The 22,169-nt window shown below is 40.6% G+C and overlaps 1 protein-coding gene across 4 annotated transcripts in view; it reads left to right on the forward strand.

The window, feature by feature from the left end:
• The window catches only part of Arhgap44 (Rho GTPase activating protein 44), a 191,744-nt gene that overhangs the window by 111,261 nt on the left and 58,314 nt on the right, over window positions 1-22,169 (forward strand). For all 4 annotated transcript variants that reach the window (XM_063241806.1, XM_063241804.1, XM_063241805.1 and 1 more), the window contains exons 4-7: window positions 2,680-2,756; window positions 9,300-9,411; window positions 11,726-11,802; window positions 19,655-19,772. In XM_063241806.1, coding sequence (XP_063097876.1) covers window positions 2,680-2,756; window positions 9,300-9,411; window positions 11,726-11,802; window positions 19,655-19,772 — 384 coding nt within the window. The remainder of the gene's footprint in view (window positions 1-2,679; window positions 2,757-9,299; window positions 9,412-11,725; window positions 11,803-19,654; window positions 19,773-22,169) is intronic.

Raw genomic sequence — 22,169 nt, forward strand, 5'->3', positions numbered from 1 at the left:
TCTAATGGTGTTTATTATCTGTCTCCTCAGTAGAAGTTAAGTTCCATGAGAGCAGTGTCGATAGTTTTGTTTGCTCCTGATGTGGTGCTTTTTCCTGTATGGAGTGCCTGCCCTCTATACATACTAGATTTGTAAATGATATACGGGAAAGAAACTCCCAGGTTATTAGATGTCTGGTTGGGTTTGTGTTCTCTAAAATCAAAGAATGAATTTTAGCAACATCGGAGGTTAAGAGGAGAATATGTTTATTAAGAGAAAGAAAGCTTCTGTCTGAAAGACAGAAGGGATCCTGAGTGGGTTGCTGAGGACTCGACCTTCTGTAGGGATTTTACAGACCAAAACCATCAGGTGAAGCAGGGACAAGGTGGGAAAAATGGGAACTCCCAAGGAAGGCACAAGGTGGGACACAACTATGACCAACCAATAAGATTATGAGTACAGTTGCTCAGGTAAGATTGACTAAGTCAGGGACCAATGGGGAAGCACTCTCTTAGCAAGTGGATGAGGACTCTGCCTGTTAGGTTAATGGCTCTTTTTGACTTCCTCAGGATGATAGAGATCTATTTAGAGTATCAGTCCCTAATGTTTTATCCTTAGAATGTAAATTTATTTGATCTTTTGTCTTGAGGTCTGACCCACAGCGGTAGATGAATGTCTTCCCCACAGTTACAAGGTATCTGGCCTTCTTCACTGGTTTCTTTTAGGGCCCAGCTCTATCCGACTGCCTGTAATATTTCTGTCTAACTCAGCTACCTGTGACAAGAGCAGTGTCTTGTTTTGCTGGTATGGTGCTTCTCCTGCATGGAGTACCTGCTGTGGATTTGTAAATGCATTTAGTGGGAACTATCGAGTGTTGATAGTACCAAGACACTCTGGGCTGGATATGTCAGTCACTTTCCATGGTAAATGGACTTTCCTTATGGCTAGAAAGACTGCAAGACCTGAGACTATGCTACCAGTTCCTACCTAACTTTTTTCTACTGTCTCTGAGTGTTGTTTAGTCTTGGTTCCATCAGGAGAGGGCTTTTGACCCTTAGAGAGGAAGGGATAGATTATGCTACACTTTTCTAACAGCATGTTAGCTATACATCACTGTGACAAAATACTTGGGAGTAGCAATTTAAAAAGGAAAGTTGTATTTTGCTTCAGTGTGAGCATGCTCAGTTGGCTCCATTGCTTTAAGGTTTGGCGAGGCCAGAATATCATGGTGGAAGTGGTTAGCAAACCAAAGCTGCTGGCCTCATGGCAGGTAGGAAGCAGAGAGCAAATGAGCCAGGAAGGAGCGGGGGGGGGGGGGGGAAGGGACGACAAGGTACAGTCCCCAAGGTGATGTTCCCATGATGCACTCCCTCCTGTGGTTTCTCTGCAGTGCCACTGGTAAAGGTAGAGCACATGCCCTCACGTCCTCAAAGCCCATCAGCCACCAGCCTTCAGCATGATGACACCTGTGGGGAGACATACCAGGTCCCAACCGTAACACCTAGCTTGCCTCTAACAAAACTGCATTTTAAAGTTCACAGCAATCTTTCCACTTGGTATGCTCACAATATTGTGCAATTATTGTCACTATCTAGTTCTGGAGCATTGTTGTCACCCCCAAAAAGAAACCCAATGCCATTAAAGAGTCTTTCCTCAGCCCTCCTCCCCTGAAAGCTTCTGGTAACTTCTGATCTCCTTTATGTCTTTATAGATTTACTTATTCTGGACATTTCATACAAATAGAGTGATACAATGTGTCCTTTTGTATCTGGATTATTTCACTTAGCATGATGTTATTCAGGTTCATACATGTTGTAGTCCATGTCAGGACTTTATTTCCTTTCAAAGTGGAATGATATCTTGTAATATGTACAAATCACATGTTTTATTTATGCATCTATCAGTAGATGTTCAAATTGTTTCCACCTTTTGGGTTTTACTCTTCACATTTATGTGCATTTTTGTTAGAATATCTGTTCTCACTTTGAGTATGTACCTAGGAATGGAAATGCTGTGCCATATGGTTATTCTTTGTAACATACATGAGTTACTACTAAACTTTTCCAGTGCAGTGCCATTTTACATTCCCTCTAATAATGCATTTCTACACATGCTTACCAATATGCAGGTTCTGTTTTTAAAAATATTAATATTATATCCAAGTGGTTATTTCATTGTAGCTTTAATTTGGACTTTCTGATGACTAGTGAAAAGTATGTTTTCATGTGCTTATAGCCTTTTATGTATTTCTTTTGAGGGTGCCTTTGTTTTGATACTTTGTCTTATAATCATATGTGAACACTTTTCTGTCTGGATCATAAGTGACTTTGTTTACAAAGTGGAACTTACAAACTTTTAGGGTAGGTTTTAAATAGATTTTTGGAAACTCATAAATTGCTCGAATCTTTTTTAATGTAATTTGGAAATTCGTTTTTTCTTCTTGGCAACTGTTTCACTTTAAAATGTAGTCTGTACACCTTGGCTAACTTTTCCTAATTATTAAATCTAATCCTGTTTTAATTTTCGCCATTTTGATATCTCTAAGTCTATTGCATCATTGTATACTGAGTCTGTCAGTTTCAGACATATTTAAAGTCAGTTGGCTAGTATAGTACCTAGGCAGGTACATGACTTTTTGCTCTTTTAGACTAAGTGGTGACTATTGAAAGTAATATTCATTTGCTATTTGTTTCTTTTCAGAAAAAGTTGCCTTTGACAACCTTGGCTCAGTGTTTGATGGAAGGATCAGCTATCCTGGGTGATGACACTCTTCTTGGGTAAGGTGACATCGTGTGAGATTTTGTGCTCAATCTAAGGAAGCCTCCTTCCATAAAGAGGGGCCTGTGACTCCTCGAGGAGTATGCCACACATGTGAATTATGCATGGGGACTTGAGTGGAGAAGGAGAAAAATGTTACCAGTAAGCAATCAAAACCTTCAGCTCCAGTTATCATCCATGCAGAAAGACAAGTCTCAGTGGAAAAATTAACACAGAACTGGTAAAGGACAATTAAAATCCCCAAGGCTTCAGTGGAAGTAAATATGTAACCTCAGTGTCATGTGTTGGAACTCATGGAATTCCCAAAACAAGCCTTGCTGATTTTGAGCTCACAATAAAACACACTAAAAATAGAAACTTCCTGAGTCTGCATCAGCATATTTTCCTGCGTTCAGTAGAAGACTCAATACTGTAAGAAGTAAGCAGAAATGTATAATGATTATTTAAAGTTATATCCAAGTGGTTATTTCATTGTGGCTTTAATTTGGACTAAAGATAAGACTAAAGATACAGTGGACTAAAGATAAGAATAGTCTTTGACAAAAGAATCAACAACATGAAAAGAGGGTGGGCATAACCGAATAAATACCAAATAGAACTCCCGTCTTCCCCAGTACTGGAGATTGAACCTGAGCCTTCCTATTGAGCTGTGTTGCTAAGCACTTTTAATTTTGTCTGTTTTGAGATACTGTCTTGCTAAATTGCTAAACTGTCCAGGCAGGGCTTGAGCTCGTGACTGTTTCATGTCTCACAGACAATTAGGATTGCAAGCATGCACCACCACAGCCAGGTAGAACTTCTTAAAATTGCAAATATGCTGATCATTTAATATCTTGGTCAAAATAAACTGACAATTACACAGAATAAAGAATCGGTGAACTTTCAATCAGATCTGAAGTTGCTGGCTGTGAAGGCCACGAGATAAAGGTGTAGACATTATTAAACTGAGAGGCATGGAGACAGAATGCAAAAGCACAGAATTCTGTCTTGTCGGAGAGCCTGAGGGAGAAAACAGGGAGAAGGGAAGTTTGTGGTCATATTTTTCTTTTCTAGATTGGAATTAAAGCTGTTTAAAATTAGCACAAAAGTCCTGTTTGAGATAAACAAGAACAAATCCATTCCATCGTAGTGAAATTGCTGACTAAAAAAGACAAAGAAAGAAATGTAAAATCAACCCAAGAAAAAAGATAATTACCTATAAATAAAAGAGCAGTTAAACTGATAAGCTATTCATCAGGTAAAATAAATGCCAGGTCAGTAAAGGAGAATAACCTTTAAGAATTGAGTAAAAAGCAGAAGAAACCTAGAATTTTATGACAGACTAAATCATTATGTGGAATAAGGGGAAAAAAAAGGTTTTTCAGGCAAAAATTTGCTCCTTGCATCTGAGGTTTGCTTACGTAGTGAACTACTCATAGAAATTACTGCTTGCATGTTCTTCTAGAAGTACTAGTTAATGCAGTATGAAAAAGATTCAGTCCACAGGAAAGGTGAGAAATGCAAGCAGCCATGTAAAATTTAGTGAAAAGTCACTGATTGTCTATTAGGGAAGGAAAGAATTTCTTTGTCTCTCCTCTAGCCATGCTAGGTGTTGTGGCCAGGATTCCGCAAATCCAATTGACACCAGACAGCTTGCCAAAATCAGTGCATACGTGTTTTATTAATGTGTGCAGTCCCAGCACTCAGGAGGCTGAGGCAGAAGAGTTGCCATGAGTTTAAGGCCAGCCTGAACTACATAGTGAGTTCAAGGCCAGTTTGAGCAGACATCGCACACCCTATCTTAAAAAAAAAAAAAAAGGTTTAATAATATATGCATAGGGAAATGAGTTATAAAAGAGGTGATTTAAATGTGCTCTTATGTAGCATCTTGACAAAAGAACAATCATTTTTGAAGAAGTAATAAGACAAAAGAAAAGAGTTTCTTAGAAAATCTATAGGGAATTAATGAGCAATAAAGATTAGAAGATTAGTTAATGAAGTTCGTTATATGTGTTCCTTTGGCTCCATCTTGGGGGTAGCAGGAGTCTGGAATTATCGCCAGTGATTTATTTATTTTCTATTAGAAGAAGTGGACATCTTTATATAGATATTTCTTGCATTTAGGCAAATAGGGGAGGTGCAGAGAGCTACCAATTTCTTGTTTTCTAATTCTCACTTACCTTCAGTTTCAAATAATTCTTATGGCAAAGTGGCATAGTTGGGGGGGCATATTTCAATATAAAATAATTATAAATAAAAATGGAACTAAAACCCAATAGTATAAATGATTCATTTGGAAGCTTAGGTGATCATAACCTGAAATACTGAAGGAGAAACCGATATTTCAAAATTCTTGTATTGTTTGAAAGGAAGATAAAGGTGTATCACATTTAAATTTACAATCAAGTGTACATGTAACAGTATCCACCAGAAAAATAGGAACAGAATGTATAATAGGAATAGGATATAGAATTCCAGACAGAGAGGGGAATAAATAGAAGGGACTAAAAACAACAAAGACGGGTCTGAAAGAGAAAAAGGTAAACAAAAGAAAGCATCATGATAGAAGACAGCACGGAGATGATTGTCATGCTGCTCATGTGTCCTTAGCCATCACAGAAGAAGGAGGAATAAACCCGGCTATTTAAGCTATGGAGCATCTCCAGGAAGTAAGCACGAAATCCTGTTATGTATGTTGCTAAGAGGCATTCCTGAGACCCTGTGACGCAGCCAGGTTGGAAATAAAGATGAGACTGAACACACATCTGATTTTTCTGCCTGCCAAAATCCACCAAACCTACAATATGAAAGGAGTTCCTTTTGTTTGAAAAGACTTAGACCCACAATGGCAGGAAAAACGGGATAAAAGATGCTCGCAGTGTAATTTTGTGAACTCTGAAATCATAAGGATAACTGGGAATTGGTTTGGTGAGTCCCAGACATCTGACACCCAATCCAGAAGTGGGATGTGTGGAGAGCTAACATAATGTACGCTGTGAAATGCTGATGGTATCCAGGAATTAGTGCACCAGAAGCCTTGGGAACGCTGAGTCTTTGGAGTGGAGTGGGTGATTAGATAAAGAATGGGGGCCGAGGGCTTTCCAGATGCCACTAGGATCACTGAGTTGGCCAGCTACACCTCTGAGAGACATTTTCCCTGCTGTCTTCCCAGCAGGGATCTGGAGCTTTGATCTCTAGAATAAGTAAAAGGAAGCATCACCAGAATGGAGGACGGAGATCATAGGATCACCAGTCAGTGAACAGGAGGGTCAAAAGATGCTGACCTAACAGATGCAACGGCGGCTTCTCAGCCCTCCTCCCTGCTCATCATGGCCCTAGGCAAGAATTTAGAAGGGATGTCTCTAAGAAATCTGAGCAGTCCAGAAGGAAGCTCCAGAAAGCTCCAAAAGATGTCTTGAGTACTGCAGTGTACTGATGCATGGCCCAGCCAAAGACCACTAGTCCACTAAAGGAAGTTTCTGACCTAAATCACAGAAAACAGACAAGGTTGTGTGTGTGTTGTGTGGTACAGTTTGGAAGAAATACAGATTATGTAAGGGAGGAGAAATCTCAGGGAAGTTACCACTTAGGTTTTCAAGCAGTAAGGGAAAATAATATATCTGTGACATTATAAGATACTAGTACCTAATGTTGTAGGGAAAAAGATTTCGATCCAAAGCAGGCTCATAGAAATGAAAACAGGAAAACATACAAAGTTCTCAGTAGGAGCTTTGGAAAATAAATGAGAGGAAATCATCCAGAAAATGAAGCAAGAATTCAAAGACATGCAAATAAAAAATCTTAGAAAATTAGAGCCCCAATCCAGGAAGACCTGTGCCTAAAAACAGGAGTTCTTAGAAAAGGGGGGAAAATAATACTATTATCACAAAAAGTGATGCAAAAGCACTTTCCAAACTTAAGAAACACGAGTTTCTGTACCAAAAAGGGTCTAGTGAACTCTGAATATATGGAAAAATTAAACTTGCACTGTGGTGTATCCACGTAAATACAGGTGACAAAACATTCTACAGCCTTCTAGAAAAAATTTTTCTACATTATAAAGGATCAGAATTATGAATCTTGCAGACTTAACCAGAAGTAACAATAAGAGGCAGTTAGGGTGTTGAACAGTGCCTTCAAAATTCTGAAGGAAAGGATGTTCAGGATAGAATCCAGTGTCCTGCCCAAGAGCCAGTCACTGGGGGACATGGAGAATGTTGTGACAAATGTCATCCAAAGACTTGACTCCACTCTCTTCTTAGGAAAGCAAGGCACAGTGTGCTCTTAATGAAGGAATCACTGAGAAAGAAGCCAGCATAGAATGACACAATTCTAACATAGGACAGAGAGAAGGAATCCCAAGAGATGTGAAACCTGACCCCAGGGAGACAGGTGTGCCCCACAGATTAAAGGACACTTCATCCTCTTCCTAATGCATTCCCGGGAGAGACTAGTTCAAGATGCAATTCATCCACATCAAGTTTGCTTTGGCATCTTAGGAAACAGGTTAGAGAAGTGACGGGGTATTTTGAGTTTCATCAAGCACACAGGAAGTGAGTGAAACAAGGTGCTTATGAACTCCAGCAAGAATAAATAAATGTTCAGGGAAGAGAAATAATCATAGCATAGTTCCAGCTTAATGCCAAGTCCAGTTCACTGTCCCTCCTCTGCTGTGGTTGGAACCAGTTTTCGTATTTTAGATGTTTGCCTGGATTTGAATCGTTTGTGTAAACTTTACCAGTTGAAAATCCCTAGTCTGAAAAATCAGAAATGGTACACGATGCAAACTTTCAAAAATTTGAATTTGAGGGTTAGGAAGATTCAAACCCGTAATATAACAATACAAATAATACAAACAGTGGAAATCTACTGATAAATACAAATGGAAGGAAGGGAAATATAAGCATAGCTAAATCTTTACTTTCTGTGGTTTAGAATCAACATCTAATATTTAAAATTGTATGTTAGCTTTAAGCCCTGTGCCAGTGCCCTGAAAGGTTGGAGCAGGAGGATCACAAGTTTGAGTCTAGCTTAAGTTTGGGCAACTTAGTGAGATCTTGTTTCAAAATAAAAAAGTTTTAAAAAGTGGAATAGGGGTACTGAGAAGGGCACATAGTTTATTGTGAATGCCCCTCATTCTTTAGTATAGCAGGAAAAAAGGGAATTAAAATATGGAGGTAAGGGTAAGGAAATGAGATAAAAGACACTGTTAAAAGGTCACAACGATAAAACCACAACTTAGGCATTGATATTTGCAGCAAAATGAAATGGAGTTCGATTCCATTCCTTATTCACCTACCTATGAAAAAATATGTGACTAATTACTATAAATGAACCGAAATAAAAAATAAATCCCAATTCAAATTAGCCAAGGGATAATAGTGGGCATCTGTGAACAACAACAACAAAAAAAAAACCTCTTGAGTGGCCCAAAGCATCTGAAAAGATACCCAATCTCACTTGTAGTCAAGGCAGAGCAGTTAAAAATCAGAATGAAAACTACTTTGCTTCAACAAGTTTGGCAGAAATCAAGACACCTACCAGTACAGAGGACCATCAGGAGTACGGGATTAAGAAAACTTTCATATTTCTGTGAAATTCTCATAGAAGCAAGAAGAAAAGGCATAAATATCTATACTGTGGCACTGCATGAAATTGCTTAAAACTCTTGATTGTGGGAAAGCTTAATACATGGAGGCATATATAATCATATCTATGTGCTCATAAGAGTGAAGATTCCATAGAGGAGAATAATTAATTCTGTGTGTTTCAACACGGATGGGCCTCCAAATAATAGGACATTTCAAAAGCAAGTTGTGTAAGGATATATTGAGTGTAAAACCATCTGTGAACACTTTTTAATAGCAGTATTATATGCTGTATGTAAACACACTGGGGTAGGAACAGTAAAGAGATATACTCACTTCAGAATAACCATTACCTTGGCTTATACATTTGTTGATTTGTAAAAACTTTTTACATGATTTTTGGTTAGTAAGATATAGTGCAAAAGAAGAATGCCATTGAAAAGTAATTAACGTCTTTGAAATGGTCTGCCATCCTACCTGGAGATATAATCTCTCTGCTCATTCAAGTTTTTTACTGTTTGCTGCTTTTTTTTATTGGAAAATTAGCTACCCACTAAGCTAAGTAACCCCAGCTGGACTAACTAGTTTTTCATGGCTTAGAATAAGAGGGTATTTTTTTCTATTTAGGGGCTATCAAAAGTGAATTTGGGGTCTATGTTAGGAGATGATGGTATGTTAATGGCTCAATCTCAGCCAGTTTCTCCAAGGCTCCCAGGGGAGAGAAACACCTGACGTTTTACGTCTGTGGACTTGACATGTGTCAGTCTGTTTTCTCCACATGGACCCCTTTGTCCCAGACGCATGATAAGTATTCAGCCCCGTTTAGAAGAATTAGTAATTACCGAATTGAAGACAGTGGGAGGAGTACTGTCACCAGCAATGTTGACATTGGCCAGAGCAAGGTAGTGACGAGAGCAGACCTCAGGCTGAATGTCTTCAAGAACGTTCTGTGTGTTTCCCCCCCTTTGGTTGCAGGAAGATGCTGAAGCTCTGTGGAGAGACAGAGGACAAGCTGGCTCAGGAGCTGATCCATTTTGAATTGCAAGTAGAAAGGGATGTGATCGAGCCCCTGTTTCTGCTGGCCGAGGTAAGACTTGGGCCTGAGGGACCGTGGAGTGCAGCTCAGAAGCCTTTGGGTTCTGCGCCCAGCCTCGTTTGCTTCCTGGACTGTAGTCCCTGACATTGGTTTTCATTGAGTATCATTATCACCCAGGCCCACTGTCAAGATTCCCAACTATGGCGGCAAAGCTGGCCGGTTGTATAGCAATTTTCTGTAACCAAGTACCACCCTGCCCCATCCTGACTCTTCAGTGAAGTCAGCGATGCCTCCACAGAAGGACTTGGGGAACCTGAGTCCAAGAGCCCCTGCCAAACTCTCACAAGTTGATTTTTATATAGATCTTTTCTTTTTGGATCATAATAAACAGTGAATTAGATTTTTTTATTAAAAAGTTATCTTAACATCTGTATGCCAGTTTTGCTAGCTTCCACCAAGTGAAATTATATCAAAGGAGACAGAAAGTTGTTTGGGCGGCTTTATTTACCTGGAAGCCGGACCCTCTATTTGGTCATACAGAACCTAAGCAGTGTACTCCTCGGGGACCCTTTGCCATGAGGAGAACATTCTGTCTCTGCAGAGTTTGGTAGCCTCAAGCCTCATGTAGCTGTAGCAACTTGGAAGGTGTTCACTGTGACTCAGGAGTTTACTTTTGTTAATTTCATGAGCATTGCATAGCCATATATGATTAGAGGCCACTGTTGGGACAGCATTGCCCTCTACCACGTCTGTTTCCTCTCTGGACCACTTCTGTTACTTCCACCTACTCTGGCACTCTTTTCTGGGACAAAGGTATAGATAAACAATTACAGTATGCTAAAATGCAATCAGTGAGAAATCCTAGGTGTGATGCTTTGGCATAGATTGATATAGACCAGCTCTGGGCTTCTCAGATTCCACCCCCTGGTAGGTTTTCCATAGCCAGGAACATTCTTATTAACCCTTCATAAGGTGGTCTGAGGCTCTGACCAAACCCAGAAGCAAACTCAGGGCAGGGATCATCCAGAAGCAGAGCTGTAAATGTCTTGGAGATCATGTGGGTACGCATGTGTCCCCAGCCCTGTCTGGGGGCTCTGTGTGGACTTGTCCTCCCGTAAATAGCTATGCTTCTTCCTAGCAAAAGTGACTGCCCATAGTACGTCACTAATTCCTGCTTCGTGGAGTGAATAGAAAGCACTTTATAGAACACTGGGCTTTCCTCACATTTTCCCCTTATAAACAGACACACACACACACACACACAAACACACACACACACACACACACAGAGCCTGAGATGTTTTTAGTTCAATTTATGGCCAATTTTCCTTTTTAATTCTCACATCCTGCCCTACTTTTGCTGGGCCTGGAACCAAAATCCTACACTGGAATGTTCAGGGAAGTCATTTTTAGAAAGAAAAATATAAAAAGAGCATCTACACGCAACCAATATGGAAGGACTCATTGCTGAGAAAAGCCATAATGGCAGTGCTTAGTCATGATTCCCTCTGGGAGTCTTACGTTATTTCAACAAACATACAAATATGCTTACTCGTTTCTATCAGTAGGCAGTATATGTCCTATTAGCATTCTTCACAGCATCTTAGGTCTCCTGAGGCTGGTGAGCCTCCAATTTTGCTCTTCAATTTTGTTAGGATAGATATATGACTTCTGCATGCCAGGTGTGATTGCTTGATTTCTTCATTTTCCCTGCTTTTGACCCTTACAGAAGTAGAGGGGGATGGGTTTGAGCCCCTGTTTTTGCTGGCTGCAAGAAGAGCAGGGCTGTGGCCAGGTCTGGGGGAGCAGGCCTGTACAGATCCTCTGAGATGGTCTGAGCTGATGGGATTGGCAGGAGAAGCCAACGCAGGAAAAGAATCAAGAATGACCTCTAGCACTGCTCAGAGGGTACCCAGTTTTCACCTGTGCAAGATGAGTTAATCTGCAGGTGTAACTGTCAATGTGGTGTAATTATAGCTCACAGGAGGGCAGTGTGTATTTGAAATCTGCCAAGAGGGTAGATTTTAAATGTTTTTGTCACATATGCACAAGTGAGTACACGTACATGTGTACACAAAGACAATAGTCATATGAGGTGATATGCTCATCAGTTTGATTGTAGTAATAATTTCTCAGTGCCATACCAAAATAGCATTTTACGCCTGGAGTATATACAGCTGTCCTTTGTTTATCGTTGTGCCTCAGTGATGCAGAGAGGGGTTTTCATTGATTATAAAGATTGGAAGACTTTGGGCAAACTTGCGGCTGAGTGTTCCATAGCTCTTAAAAAACTGTTCAGAAGTGTAGTTCTAAATGGACTTCCCTTGAGCTTTGGTCTGATTACATCCTGTCTCGTTCACCACAGGTGGAAATCCCAAATATTCAAAAGCAGAGGAAACATTTAGCAAAGTTGGTGCTGGACATGGACTCTTCACGAACCAGGTAGAGTTTCTTGTTTTCATTTCTGCTTCTTTGAAAGGACAGTAGTCACATGTGGGGGTAGGTTGGGTTTGTGCGTGGGAGACTCTCTTCCCATTCGCTAGGTTATTTTTTTTTAAAACACATGCTGTTCACTAAGCACTGATGGTAATAGTGGACCACAGATGCTGGCTTCTTCCTCTTGTGAAGGCTGCAATTGAATGTTGAAGATACCCATTGGCCAAGTAAATAAACAGGATAATTTTAGACAGCCATAGTCATATGAAGAAAATAACACGGGATTTCTTTGGACAGAAATAATGGAGAAAGAGACATTAGTAAATGGTGAGGAAAGTTAAAAAATAATTTTTGAGTAGCTATCGCTTGGTCTGAGATAAATCAATCAGGCACAGGCACCTATGCAAAGCTCTGGTGCTATGTGTAGCAAAGGAAATAGCTTATGGAAGGACATTGAAGAGGGAATAAGTTGGCGTATTTAAGAAACGCTGCTTGGCAGAAGTGAAAGGTATAAGTAAGACCCAAGAGGGGGGATGGATGTGTTGTCTATAATGGGGGAGCATTTGCAGTTCTGAAGAAGCACTCCCCTTTTCCTGAAGCTAATGGCATAGACATCTTTCTGTAGACGCTCTGTAAACCTTTGGCCTTTTTGATAGTCTTAAAGTTCCTACAGGCTGTCCTTCTGCACATGTCTGTCAGAATCCACTAGAAAATTCCTCTGGCAGCGGAGTTCTTACGGCCTGAACTGGCATTGGCTATGGCTATCATGTATCAAGACTGTGCATATTTATTTGCCCTTTATTCTTACAGTGGGGTGTGTGTATATGCTTCATGAAAGCAGAAAGAATACAAGTTTATCAGTATTGGTATGAAAGGAACTATTTGATTCTAGCTTGTCTTTTGTAGGTCAGTCCTAATCATCTCCTCCTTTGAAACAAGGGAACAAACTTGAGTGTGCTTAGTCAGAAAGATGCACGAGAAAGTCTTGTAACAGGACTCATAAGGTCAGATGCCAAAAACCAGATCAGCTGTTTCCTAGATCTGTGTTCTAGATCAAATCACTTAGGCTCCTGCAATATCCGTTTCCTTACCTGTGCCTAGGAGAAAACAGCACTCACGGTTTCACACAAAGAGGTCGTTTTCAATATCAAAATGGTCCAGTATTTCACTAGTGCTGTACAAAAGGAATCCCGTCCTATAACTACTTGGTGCACTGGAATTCTGCGTCTGGAAGAATAAGATATATTAGGCATTTTCTCAGTGTTTAGAAATAAAACTATATCAGCAGAGAAATAGGAATTTCTTTAAATTACTGTATTTCTCAAACTAAAGTCTAGCTGATTGAGTTTTGCAGTTTGTACCAAACATCATTTTTGAAAGCTGATGACTGTTTCAAACTAAATTTATTTTAGAAAGACGTTTCACGGCACTGCCGTAAACCGGACAGCAGTGCCTATTGCTACAGATATTAGACAAGCTTAAAAATGAACAGGATGAGAGCAAAGCCAGTGTTAGTCAGTTTTAGTTCCTGTTGGCTGTGAAAGGCTTGCTTCCTTTCTGAAAGAGGAGGAAGGCAAGGCATTGGAGGGATGTTCAGATTATCCTGAAACAAGTCTGAGTCCGTCTCCTTAGTCACACTGGAGGGATGGACAGCAGGATGAGTGAGGAGTGTGGATTTACTGTTATTGGGACACCTTTGGATTTTCTCAAATTATATCCTGTAACTCAGAAATTCATGTGTCATATTTTGGGAGTTGTAAGCTGCTTGAGGTGGTGTTGATTATCATGTTGCTATGAAAGTAACAGGTAGAGACTATGCTTCTGGGTTTGTGGAGTCATTTCCTTTTGTAGAAACCTGAGGTCTTTGCTTCTGCAAGGAAAAGTTGAATTTCTAGCATGGCACTTCTGATTACAGGGCAGGATGCTGGTATTGAAGCATATTTTATTACCATTTCCACTTACATGATTTTGTTTAATTTGCTTATGAGAAAAAGAGTTATCAAGAGAGTTACTCAAGAGATAGCATGGATGATATATCTGTGAGGGGAACATTTCTGATTCTTAGGTGGCACTCAACCTTCTTTGGGTGGAGTCCCGGGGATCAAACTTACAACCTCACACTTGTCAAACAGGCACTGAGCTAAATCTCTGGCTCTCAACCTTCTTTTGAAGCCGACGGCATGCATGACTCTTTGCTGCAGTTACTCTGTAAACCTGAAGTTATAACCATGGTCAGAGTTATCTGATGTTGTGTTTGATGGTGACACCAAGATGCTTGTAGGTTCTAAAACCCGAGGGAAATGCCATTAGGGACCCTTTATCCATGACTTATCAAACTTTTTCATATCTTGAAGTTATCATCTCCTATATCCTAGAATCTGATAAGGAAGTCCACACACACCACCTATCTTTCTGTGCTTATAACCTTCTGATCGGACTGTTTGTAGCCCTTGTTGTTTGGACTAAAAGAACTCCTTTTAGGTTATCTTCACATAAACCTGATCCATGTTCTTTATAGTGGATTTTTCATAGCCCACTTTGTGTAGTTGCGAGTTGGGAGATAGGGATTACTTTGGAAGGATTTCTTTCATGTCTCTGCCATAGTGGCTGGTAGAAGGTGTAACCTAAGCCTCCAAGTTACGGACTGTCCAATCTGCTGAGACAGAAAGCTCTAGGGTGAAAGGATCATTCTTAGCAAATACATTCTCTTTCTTCTAACTGAGCTGTCTGACTAGCAACTTCTAGCCTGCATCTGTTTTGCAGGACCTTACTGCAAGCTAGAAGAAAAAACCAATTTATTCTAGCTTCTTGCCTTTTCTTGGAACACTGTAACCTTAAATACATGAATACTCTCTCCCAGGACACAGTGGTGACATTCAGACCAAATTTCAGACTAATATGAAATAGCAAGGATCACCAAGTGCTCTCCTGAAGCAGTTAAGTTCTCAGCCTCCCCACCCTTACCCTATATTGTTTTTCTCCAAGAAGCCAGCTGTACCTATTAGGTTCTCATCTTTGCAGCATCCTGATTGAAACTACAAAAATTAGGCTGAGTCACATACGACCTTTGTAAACTGTACTGTCTGGAACTAAATTATGTATTTCACATGGAGACACTGCTTTTCAAGACAAGCAGGATTCTTCTGTTATTATGAGCACAAATTGACCAACAGTTCCATGACTGGATCTTTGAAATCTCCTGCAACTCTAGCAAGTACTGAATTCATCCAGCTGATTTATTCAGTGTTTAATGTGGTCTAAATCAAATGTGCATATTTATCACCATTCAAGTCAGTCTGGGTTTTCTGCTTCAAAATCCAATGAAACGGACTTGAAGACCCTCAGAGAAAATTGCTGCTTTGAAGATGAATAAAAGATTATTTTATTAGGCAGCTTTTCTTTGCTGGGACAAAATGCCTGAGACCCTCAGCTTTACAGAGAGGTTTATTTTGCCTGATAGCTTCAGAGCTTCGGTCCATGGTCACCTGCCTTCAGGGGAGGAGCATCATGGCTGAACAGCATGATGGGAAAAAGCTACTTGACCCCTGACATCTGGGAAGTGGGGGGCAAGAAAAGAGCCAGGGAGGAAAAGGCCATACAGGGTTCCCAAATCAAACCTCCGTGACTCACCCAGTCATACTCTGATGTGTGTGCTTTACTAATCTATTAGGCATCCCCTAAGCCAATCAAATTAGAGGTCAAAATTAGTCAACACAATTAATGAGAAGAACAGAGGTAACTTAGGAAGTTTGTGCTGAATGAAGGCTTGTGAGTTGGAAAGAATGTGATGGCACAGAATCATCCTTCCTGCCACCAGTTTCGAGTAGGCAGTGCTTGAAGAAGGAGGTCTGTGCTTTCCTAAAACCACCTCACTTTTCCCTCTACATGTACTGCACATTTAACCCTCTGAGTCCAGAACACGCTCTGTTTCTGTTCAACAGCTGCTACTGGGTTTTACTGAGTGAATCCTATTTCCGCAAAATTCACCTATTGAAGTCCTAACCACCAGTGTGACTGTATTTAGACACAGGATCTTCAGGGAATAATTAAGTTTAAATAAGGCAGAAGGGCGGAGCCCTCATTTGGTATAATTGGCAGCCTTATACTGAGGAGATGTCCGTTTCCTTAATGCACCCAGAGGAAAGATGATGTGGGGGAGCATCGTGAAATAGGAGTTGTCCACAGGTCAGAAAGAGATAGCTTACCAGCTTTCTGGAGCCTTGATCTTGGACTTCCAACGCCCAGAACTACAAGGAAATAACCTCTGTGGTTTAAGCCATTCAGCCCATGGCACTTGCTTATGAAAATCTGAGCAGACTAATACACCTGCTTCCTTTGGAAGAAAACAAAGTAATGGACATAGTGTTTAGGGAAGCATACTGGGCAGCACATGAAATGCAAGGAGTTATCCAGAAGTCTGGTGGAATTGTGGAGTCGTGGCAGTCTTGAGTACTTCTGGGACCAGAAGTACCTCTCACGTCCCCTTCCCTCCACACAGGTCTTTTCCTTACGTCTACAGCACTTGTTTCCTGGTGACTGAATGTCCCTTGGTCTCATGTCTCTCCAGTGGGAGCCCCTTCTTTTTGTTCCAGTTCGACCAGTGCAAAGGGGGAGCTCCATTTGTACCTTACCTGCTCACTTCCTTGGCCTGACGCTTGGCAGAGGTGATGAAAGATGGCCCGGGCTGTGGCTTACCTCTGGAGCCCTCCCTAGGCTATTCACTGCCTGGGTCCTGCAAAAAATGGCATCTCTCTTTTGGACCATGCAGGACAGCAGGAGCAGATGCAGGTACTCCAAATGTGGGGGATCCTGGTGGCGGAGCAAAGGAAAACAGACAGGTGAAACCACAAATGTCCCACACTGAGGCAACTTCCCTATTAGCTTACCAAAAACTCTCCTTCTGGACTTCTTTTTTTGCTAAGCTGATCTTTTCGGTACTGGGGATCGAACTCACGACCTCCTGCTTGCAAGGCAGGTGCTTATACCGCTGAGCTAAATCCCCAGCCCTGCTAAGCTGATCTTACACTGACCCCCCTTCTTCACTTGCTAAAACTCCCCATGCTTTTTCTTACCTGTTTCTCTCCCGCAGCCTATTGAAAGTTGTGTCCAGTCTTTATTTCTCAAGATTATGTAGTCAATGGCTTCTGTCCCCAGAGAACAAGGGTGTCACATGAGCTATTTTAGTGGGAAAAACTTTCTCTTTGATGGTCAAAGCTCAGACTTCTTGGACAATGCTTAGTATTTCTGTTGAACACTGCAACCTCTGAGTTTATTTGTGGAACAGGCAATTGAAAGGATCACACCTTGAAATAAATGATTTATGGTTTTCCCAACCAATTACTAGTACAATTTTTTCCCAAATTCTCCTTGATCTTTTATTACTTTTTTTTTTTCACAAAGGGAGCATTATTTTGGCCTCTTGCTGTCATCATGTTGTGTCAAAATGGATTTCTTAAACGTTGCAAGTACAGTTCCCTGTGAGAAAGGGAAAGTTGTATTTTTTTTTTTTTTTTTGTCTTTTTCATTTTTTATCGGTACCGGGGATCAAACTCACGACCGCCTGCTTGCAAGGCAGGCACTTATGCCGCTGAGCTAAACCCCCAGCCCAAGTTGTATGTTTTTTAAAGTACCAAGATACTGACTAAGGGACAGAAAGAGAAAAATTTAGAGGGAAATAGGGGAAAAAAGTTAACTTGAGGAAAATGTCTTCTTTTTATTTTACATGCACTAAATATAATGCCAGTTTAAAAAAAAAAAAAAAAATCCAGTACCTATTTGCAAAGCCAAGCCACAAAAAATCAGGTTAGTGTTATAGTATATATTTACATATTGGTTGTTTGTTATTTCTTCAGGTAATATGAACAGATGGCGGTTGTAACTGAATCCCATAATCACCATGGAGATATATTTATTGTCTCAGATATAAATTATAGCTGTGGCATCTCATATTTTATTTGCAAAAAACCCACAAAACACCACACTTGAATGAAATAGTTTAACCTGGGAGGTATTAATCAACTGTATCACTGAGTCAAGCAAAGCTTTGTAAGAAAGAATAACTCAGAGTCCTAGGAGTCCTTTTTGCTAGCATATTTTCATTTAGATTTTGAAATCCCTTTGGGTAGAATTTTTCCATTCTAATTTGCCCTAAATTCTTATCTTGGGATCAGGAATGCTTCCCAAGATATGTGCTTATCTCTGGAACATCAAGTCAGCTGGATGTCTCACAGGCTTTTTCAAGTGGTTTTGGGATTATTGCATTGTTTAAGTGAGAGAGAATCTTTTCACATTGCTAATTTTTTGCCACGCTGATGAACTGAGAGGCTGAGCCCACAGAGCTGCCCTATCTGGTCTGAACATTTCTTACCTTCCTGGTGTGTAGGAGAAATTATTCTCTTGTCCCATTTCTTCAGGGGAGTTTACGGGAAAATTTCCAAATTCTCTTACCTATTTTGTTTTGTTTTTTTGGTACCTGGGATCAGACTCACAACCTTGCACCTGCCAGACAGGTGCTTACGCCACTGAGCTAAATCCCCAGCTCTCTCTTGTCAGTTAAAGCTTGTAGCAACCCATAGTGCACCTTCCTACCTGGGATCCTCCTGCCTCAGCTGGGGATCAGTTTCTCTAAGGCAGCTCCCCACCACACCCACTTCCTGAGCCTTTTCTGGAGACCAGAGCCAGGCTTAGCTGCCACTTGCCACCCTGATTATGCTATTATCACAGTGTGAAGATAGGTCTGTGTCACACATCCTTTTTACAGGCAAAGAGACAAGACCCCATGGACTAGTTCTTAAGCTAATGGCCGCGTGGCTTATGTTTTCTACTTGCTGGCCCCTGTCAGCCAGAGTTCACAAACTCACCAGAGGAGGAATCACTGCTGAGCCTCAATCTAGCCACTGGCTTTCAGTGTCTTTGGATACTTCTCTATGTCTTGCTTCTGGAAATTCCTGATGATGACCTAGCAACCAGGAGTACTGGTCCGTCCCCCTTAACGGTTTCTGAGTATTTTTTTTTTCAGAAACCAGGATTCTCTCCACAAAGATATATTTTAAATATAAGTGAAGTATTTAAATGTTAGCATAAAGATTTTTGGATGTATATTTATCGGTAGAGATTCTGACTTTCAGATTCGTTTCTAATCCTGTTGGTATCTCTTCCTGTTCAGCTTACACTATCGGCTCCAGCCAAATCAGTGAATTTGTGAACTCAAGTGCCCATAGGGCATGTAAATGACAGAGACGGTGGTAATTACTGTGAAATATATGATATATTATTTTAATGCCAATCTGCCTGATTAAATTTCATAGGTCTCATTGCAGATGATGTGAGTTGCTAGGAGGTATAGCTTAGTGATAGAGCATTTGCCTAGTATGCACAAGGCTCTATATTTGACCCTCAGCACCAAGGAAAATGTGGGGTGATAATTGTGCTAATTAGCTTGATTTAGCTACCCCACATTGTGCTAATTAGCTTGCTTTAATCACCCCACATTGTGACCTATACTTGTATACAGTCACAATTTGCCAATGGAAAATAACATTAACTCAAATAAAAAAGAAGCATTCATCAAACAGTGATGGCTGTCTGCCCTCCTTGTGAGGATGAGGAGGGGAAGTGTGGCAGGCTGAAGAATGCCCGTTCTCTGTGTGTTCTGCTTTGCCAACCTGTCACAGTGTGCAAATGGGAGCCCCATTCTCCTGGTGAAGTACTTGGTACTCTTCACCCCCTTTCCTTTCAAGTCAGAGCATATTGTTCTCTGGGTGATATTTGTAAGCAGGTGTTTCCCTAGCATCCCCGGAATCTCCTAAGGGCTCTGGCTGTCTCACATCTCTCTTCTTTTTCTCCTGTTTTCCATCAGGTGGCAGCAGACTTCCAAGTCTTCAGGTCTGTCCAGCACCTTACAGCCTGCGGGTGCCAAAGCTGATGCCCTCAGGGAAGAGATGGAGGAGGCTGCCAACAGAGTGGAGATTTGCAGGGTACCTCCCTCTTTGCTCCTGTCTCCGGAGACAGACTGGGGAGCCCTCAGGGGTTCCCTGTTTTGTTCACTGAAGTTCTCTTTAAGCTCTGTTGGTGAGCTCTAGTTGACCTAAGTGTTACCCAGGTTGCCTGTTTACATCTCTAAAGAGTTTAAGATGAACCAAGGAATTGGGGTTTTTGATGGTGACCTAGACAAGAAAGCAGCCTTGAATTACCTCTAGTGACCTTACATGGTGGACAAAGAGAAAATGACCTTCATTTCTCTGGGAAGCTTAATGTGTGATATCTGAGTCCCAGAAAGTAAATTCTAGGTCATGTGAAAAACTTAGATACACATGAGCCTTGACTTAAGTTGTTTCTTTTCTTGCTTGCCTTTTAAATGTTTCCTGAGTCACCTTATCTGTCCTGCACTTTCTGGAAGATGCTGCTCTCTGAAGCTTAAATGTTAACCGCAGAGATGACTGCAGAAAATAAATAACTTCCCACTTTCAAGAAAATGCATCATTCTGAAAACTGTGACTCTGGACTCATGGAATGATGTCCTGCGTTGTACACATTCTCATAACCCATCTACTTTCTGTACACACATTGGGTAGGGCTTAATTAGCCATGCACCATTCATGACACCCTTAAGTCTCAGTGATACTCCTGCCTCAGCCTCCAAGTGCTGGGATGACAAGTGTACACCCCCATGCCCACACCCCCAAGATAATATTTACTAATTAAGTTAATTTAGATATGCATAATGGTTACATTCATCATAGGGATGTTGTACCTGTATATTGTATATTTTTTTGGTATCAGGGATCGAACTCACGACTGCATGCTTGCAAGGCAGGTGCTTATGCCGCTGAGCTAAATCCCCAGCCCTGTACATGGTATATCTTCCTTTTTTTTGCCTCAGTCCTCTCCCTCTCTTCCATGCCTCTTCCTCTTCCTTTGTTTCCATTTTTTCCTTCTTTTATTTTTTTAATTTTTCCTCTCCCCGCTTCCTAGTTCTTCTTTCCTTCTGGAAATTTTCTTCCCATTTCACAGTATCTATTTTACATTTTGGTCCTTATTTACTCTTTTGATTTCTCACACCAGAGAGACAATGCTGCATTTACAAATGTGTGTCAGAATATGGCCTACAGGGACACCAATCTACCTAAAAAATGTCTCGAATTTATCTACAAAAATACTACATCTTTTTGTTCATCTCAGATCCCATTTTTGGATTGGGTCTGTAAATTTAGGGGAGGGTCTATTTGATTTTTTTTTTTTTTTTCTCAGTTCTTTCTGTGTTCTAGATGTCAGTCCTTTGCCTTAAGGACAACTGGCTGAAATTATTTTCTGCTCAGTGGATTGTCTTTTCATTCTGTTGGTGATTTCTTTTGCTGTGCAAAAGCTTTTTAATAGGATGAGATCCCAGTTGTTCATTTTTTGCAGTATTTCTCATGCCATTGGGGTTTTGTTCATGATATCTTTGCCTACACCTATGTATTCAAGCGTCCTACCTATTCTCTCTTCTGCAGACTTAATATTTGTATTTTAATATTTAGAACTTTGATCTATATCAATTTTAGTTTAGTGCATGATAAGAGACATGGATCTTGTTTTAGTCTTCAGTATGCGGAAAGCCAGTTTTTCGAGCTCCATTTATTTAAGAGCTGATATTTCTTCCAGTTAATGTCTTTTGCCCTTTTGTCAAGTATGAAGTAGCTGAGTGTGTTTCGAGTTGTTTCTGCATCTTCTAATCTGTTCCACCTTCTAATGTGATCCTCAGGTATGTTTTTTGGCCAGTATTGTGCTGTGTTTATAACGGTAGCTTTGTAGTATAATTTCACATCAGGGATTGTGATGCCCCCTGACTTGCCTTTGTTACCTGGAATTAGTTTTGCTATTCTAGGTTACTGCTGGTGCCAAATGAATTTGAGGAGTGTTTCTCTATTTCTGTGGGGTATGCTAATGGTATTTTTATTGGGATTGCATTAAATTTGTATAACAATTATGTGAGTGTGGCCATTTTCAATATGTTGGTTTTTCCTACCCATGAGCAAGCTGTAGCTTTCCATTTTCTGCTGTCCTCTTTGATCTCTGTATTCAGAATATTATAACTTTCATTGTATAGATCTTTTACTTCCTTTAACTTTCTTTCCTAAGTATTTTTTGATGTTATTTCGAAAGGTATTGTTTCCCTAATTTCTCTGTGAATGTATTTGTTGTTTGTAACAGGAATGCTGTTGATTTTTGAGTTTCGACTTTGTATCTAGCTACTCTATTAAATCTAGGAGTCTTGGGGCTGGAGATTTAGCTCAGCGGCATAAGCACCTGCCTTGCAAGCAGGCAGTCGTGAGTTTGATCCCCGGTACCGATAAAAAGGAAAAAGACAAAAAAAAAAATCTAGAAGTCTTTTG

Source organism: Cavia porcellus, unplaced genomic scaffold, assembly GCF_034190915.1.
Source record: "Cavia porcellus strain 051 isolate PalLab524CR breed Dunkin Hartley unplaced genomic scaffold, mCavPor4.1 scaffold_32, whole genome shotgun sequence".
NCBI classification, from domain to species: Eukaryota; Metazoa; Chordata; class Mammalia; order Rodentia; family Caviidae; genus Cavia; species Cavia porcellus.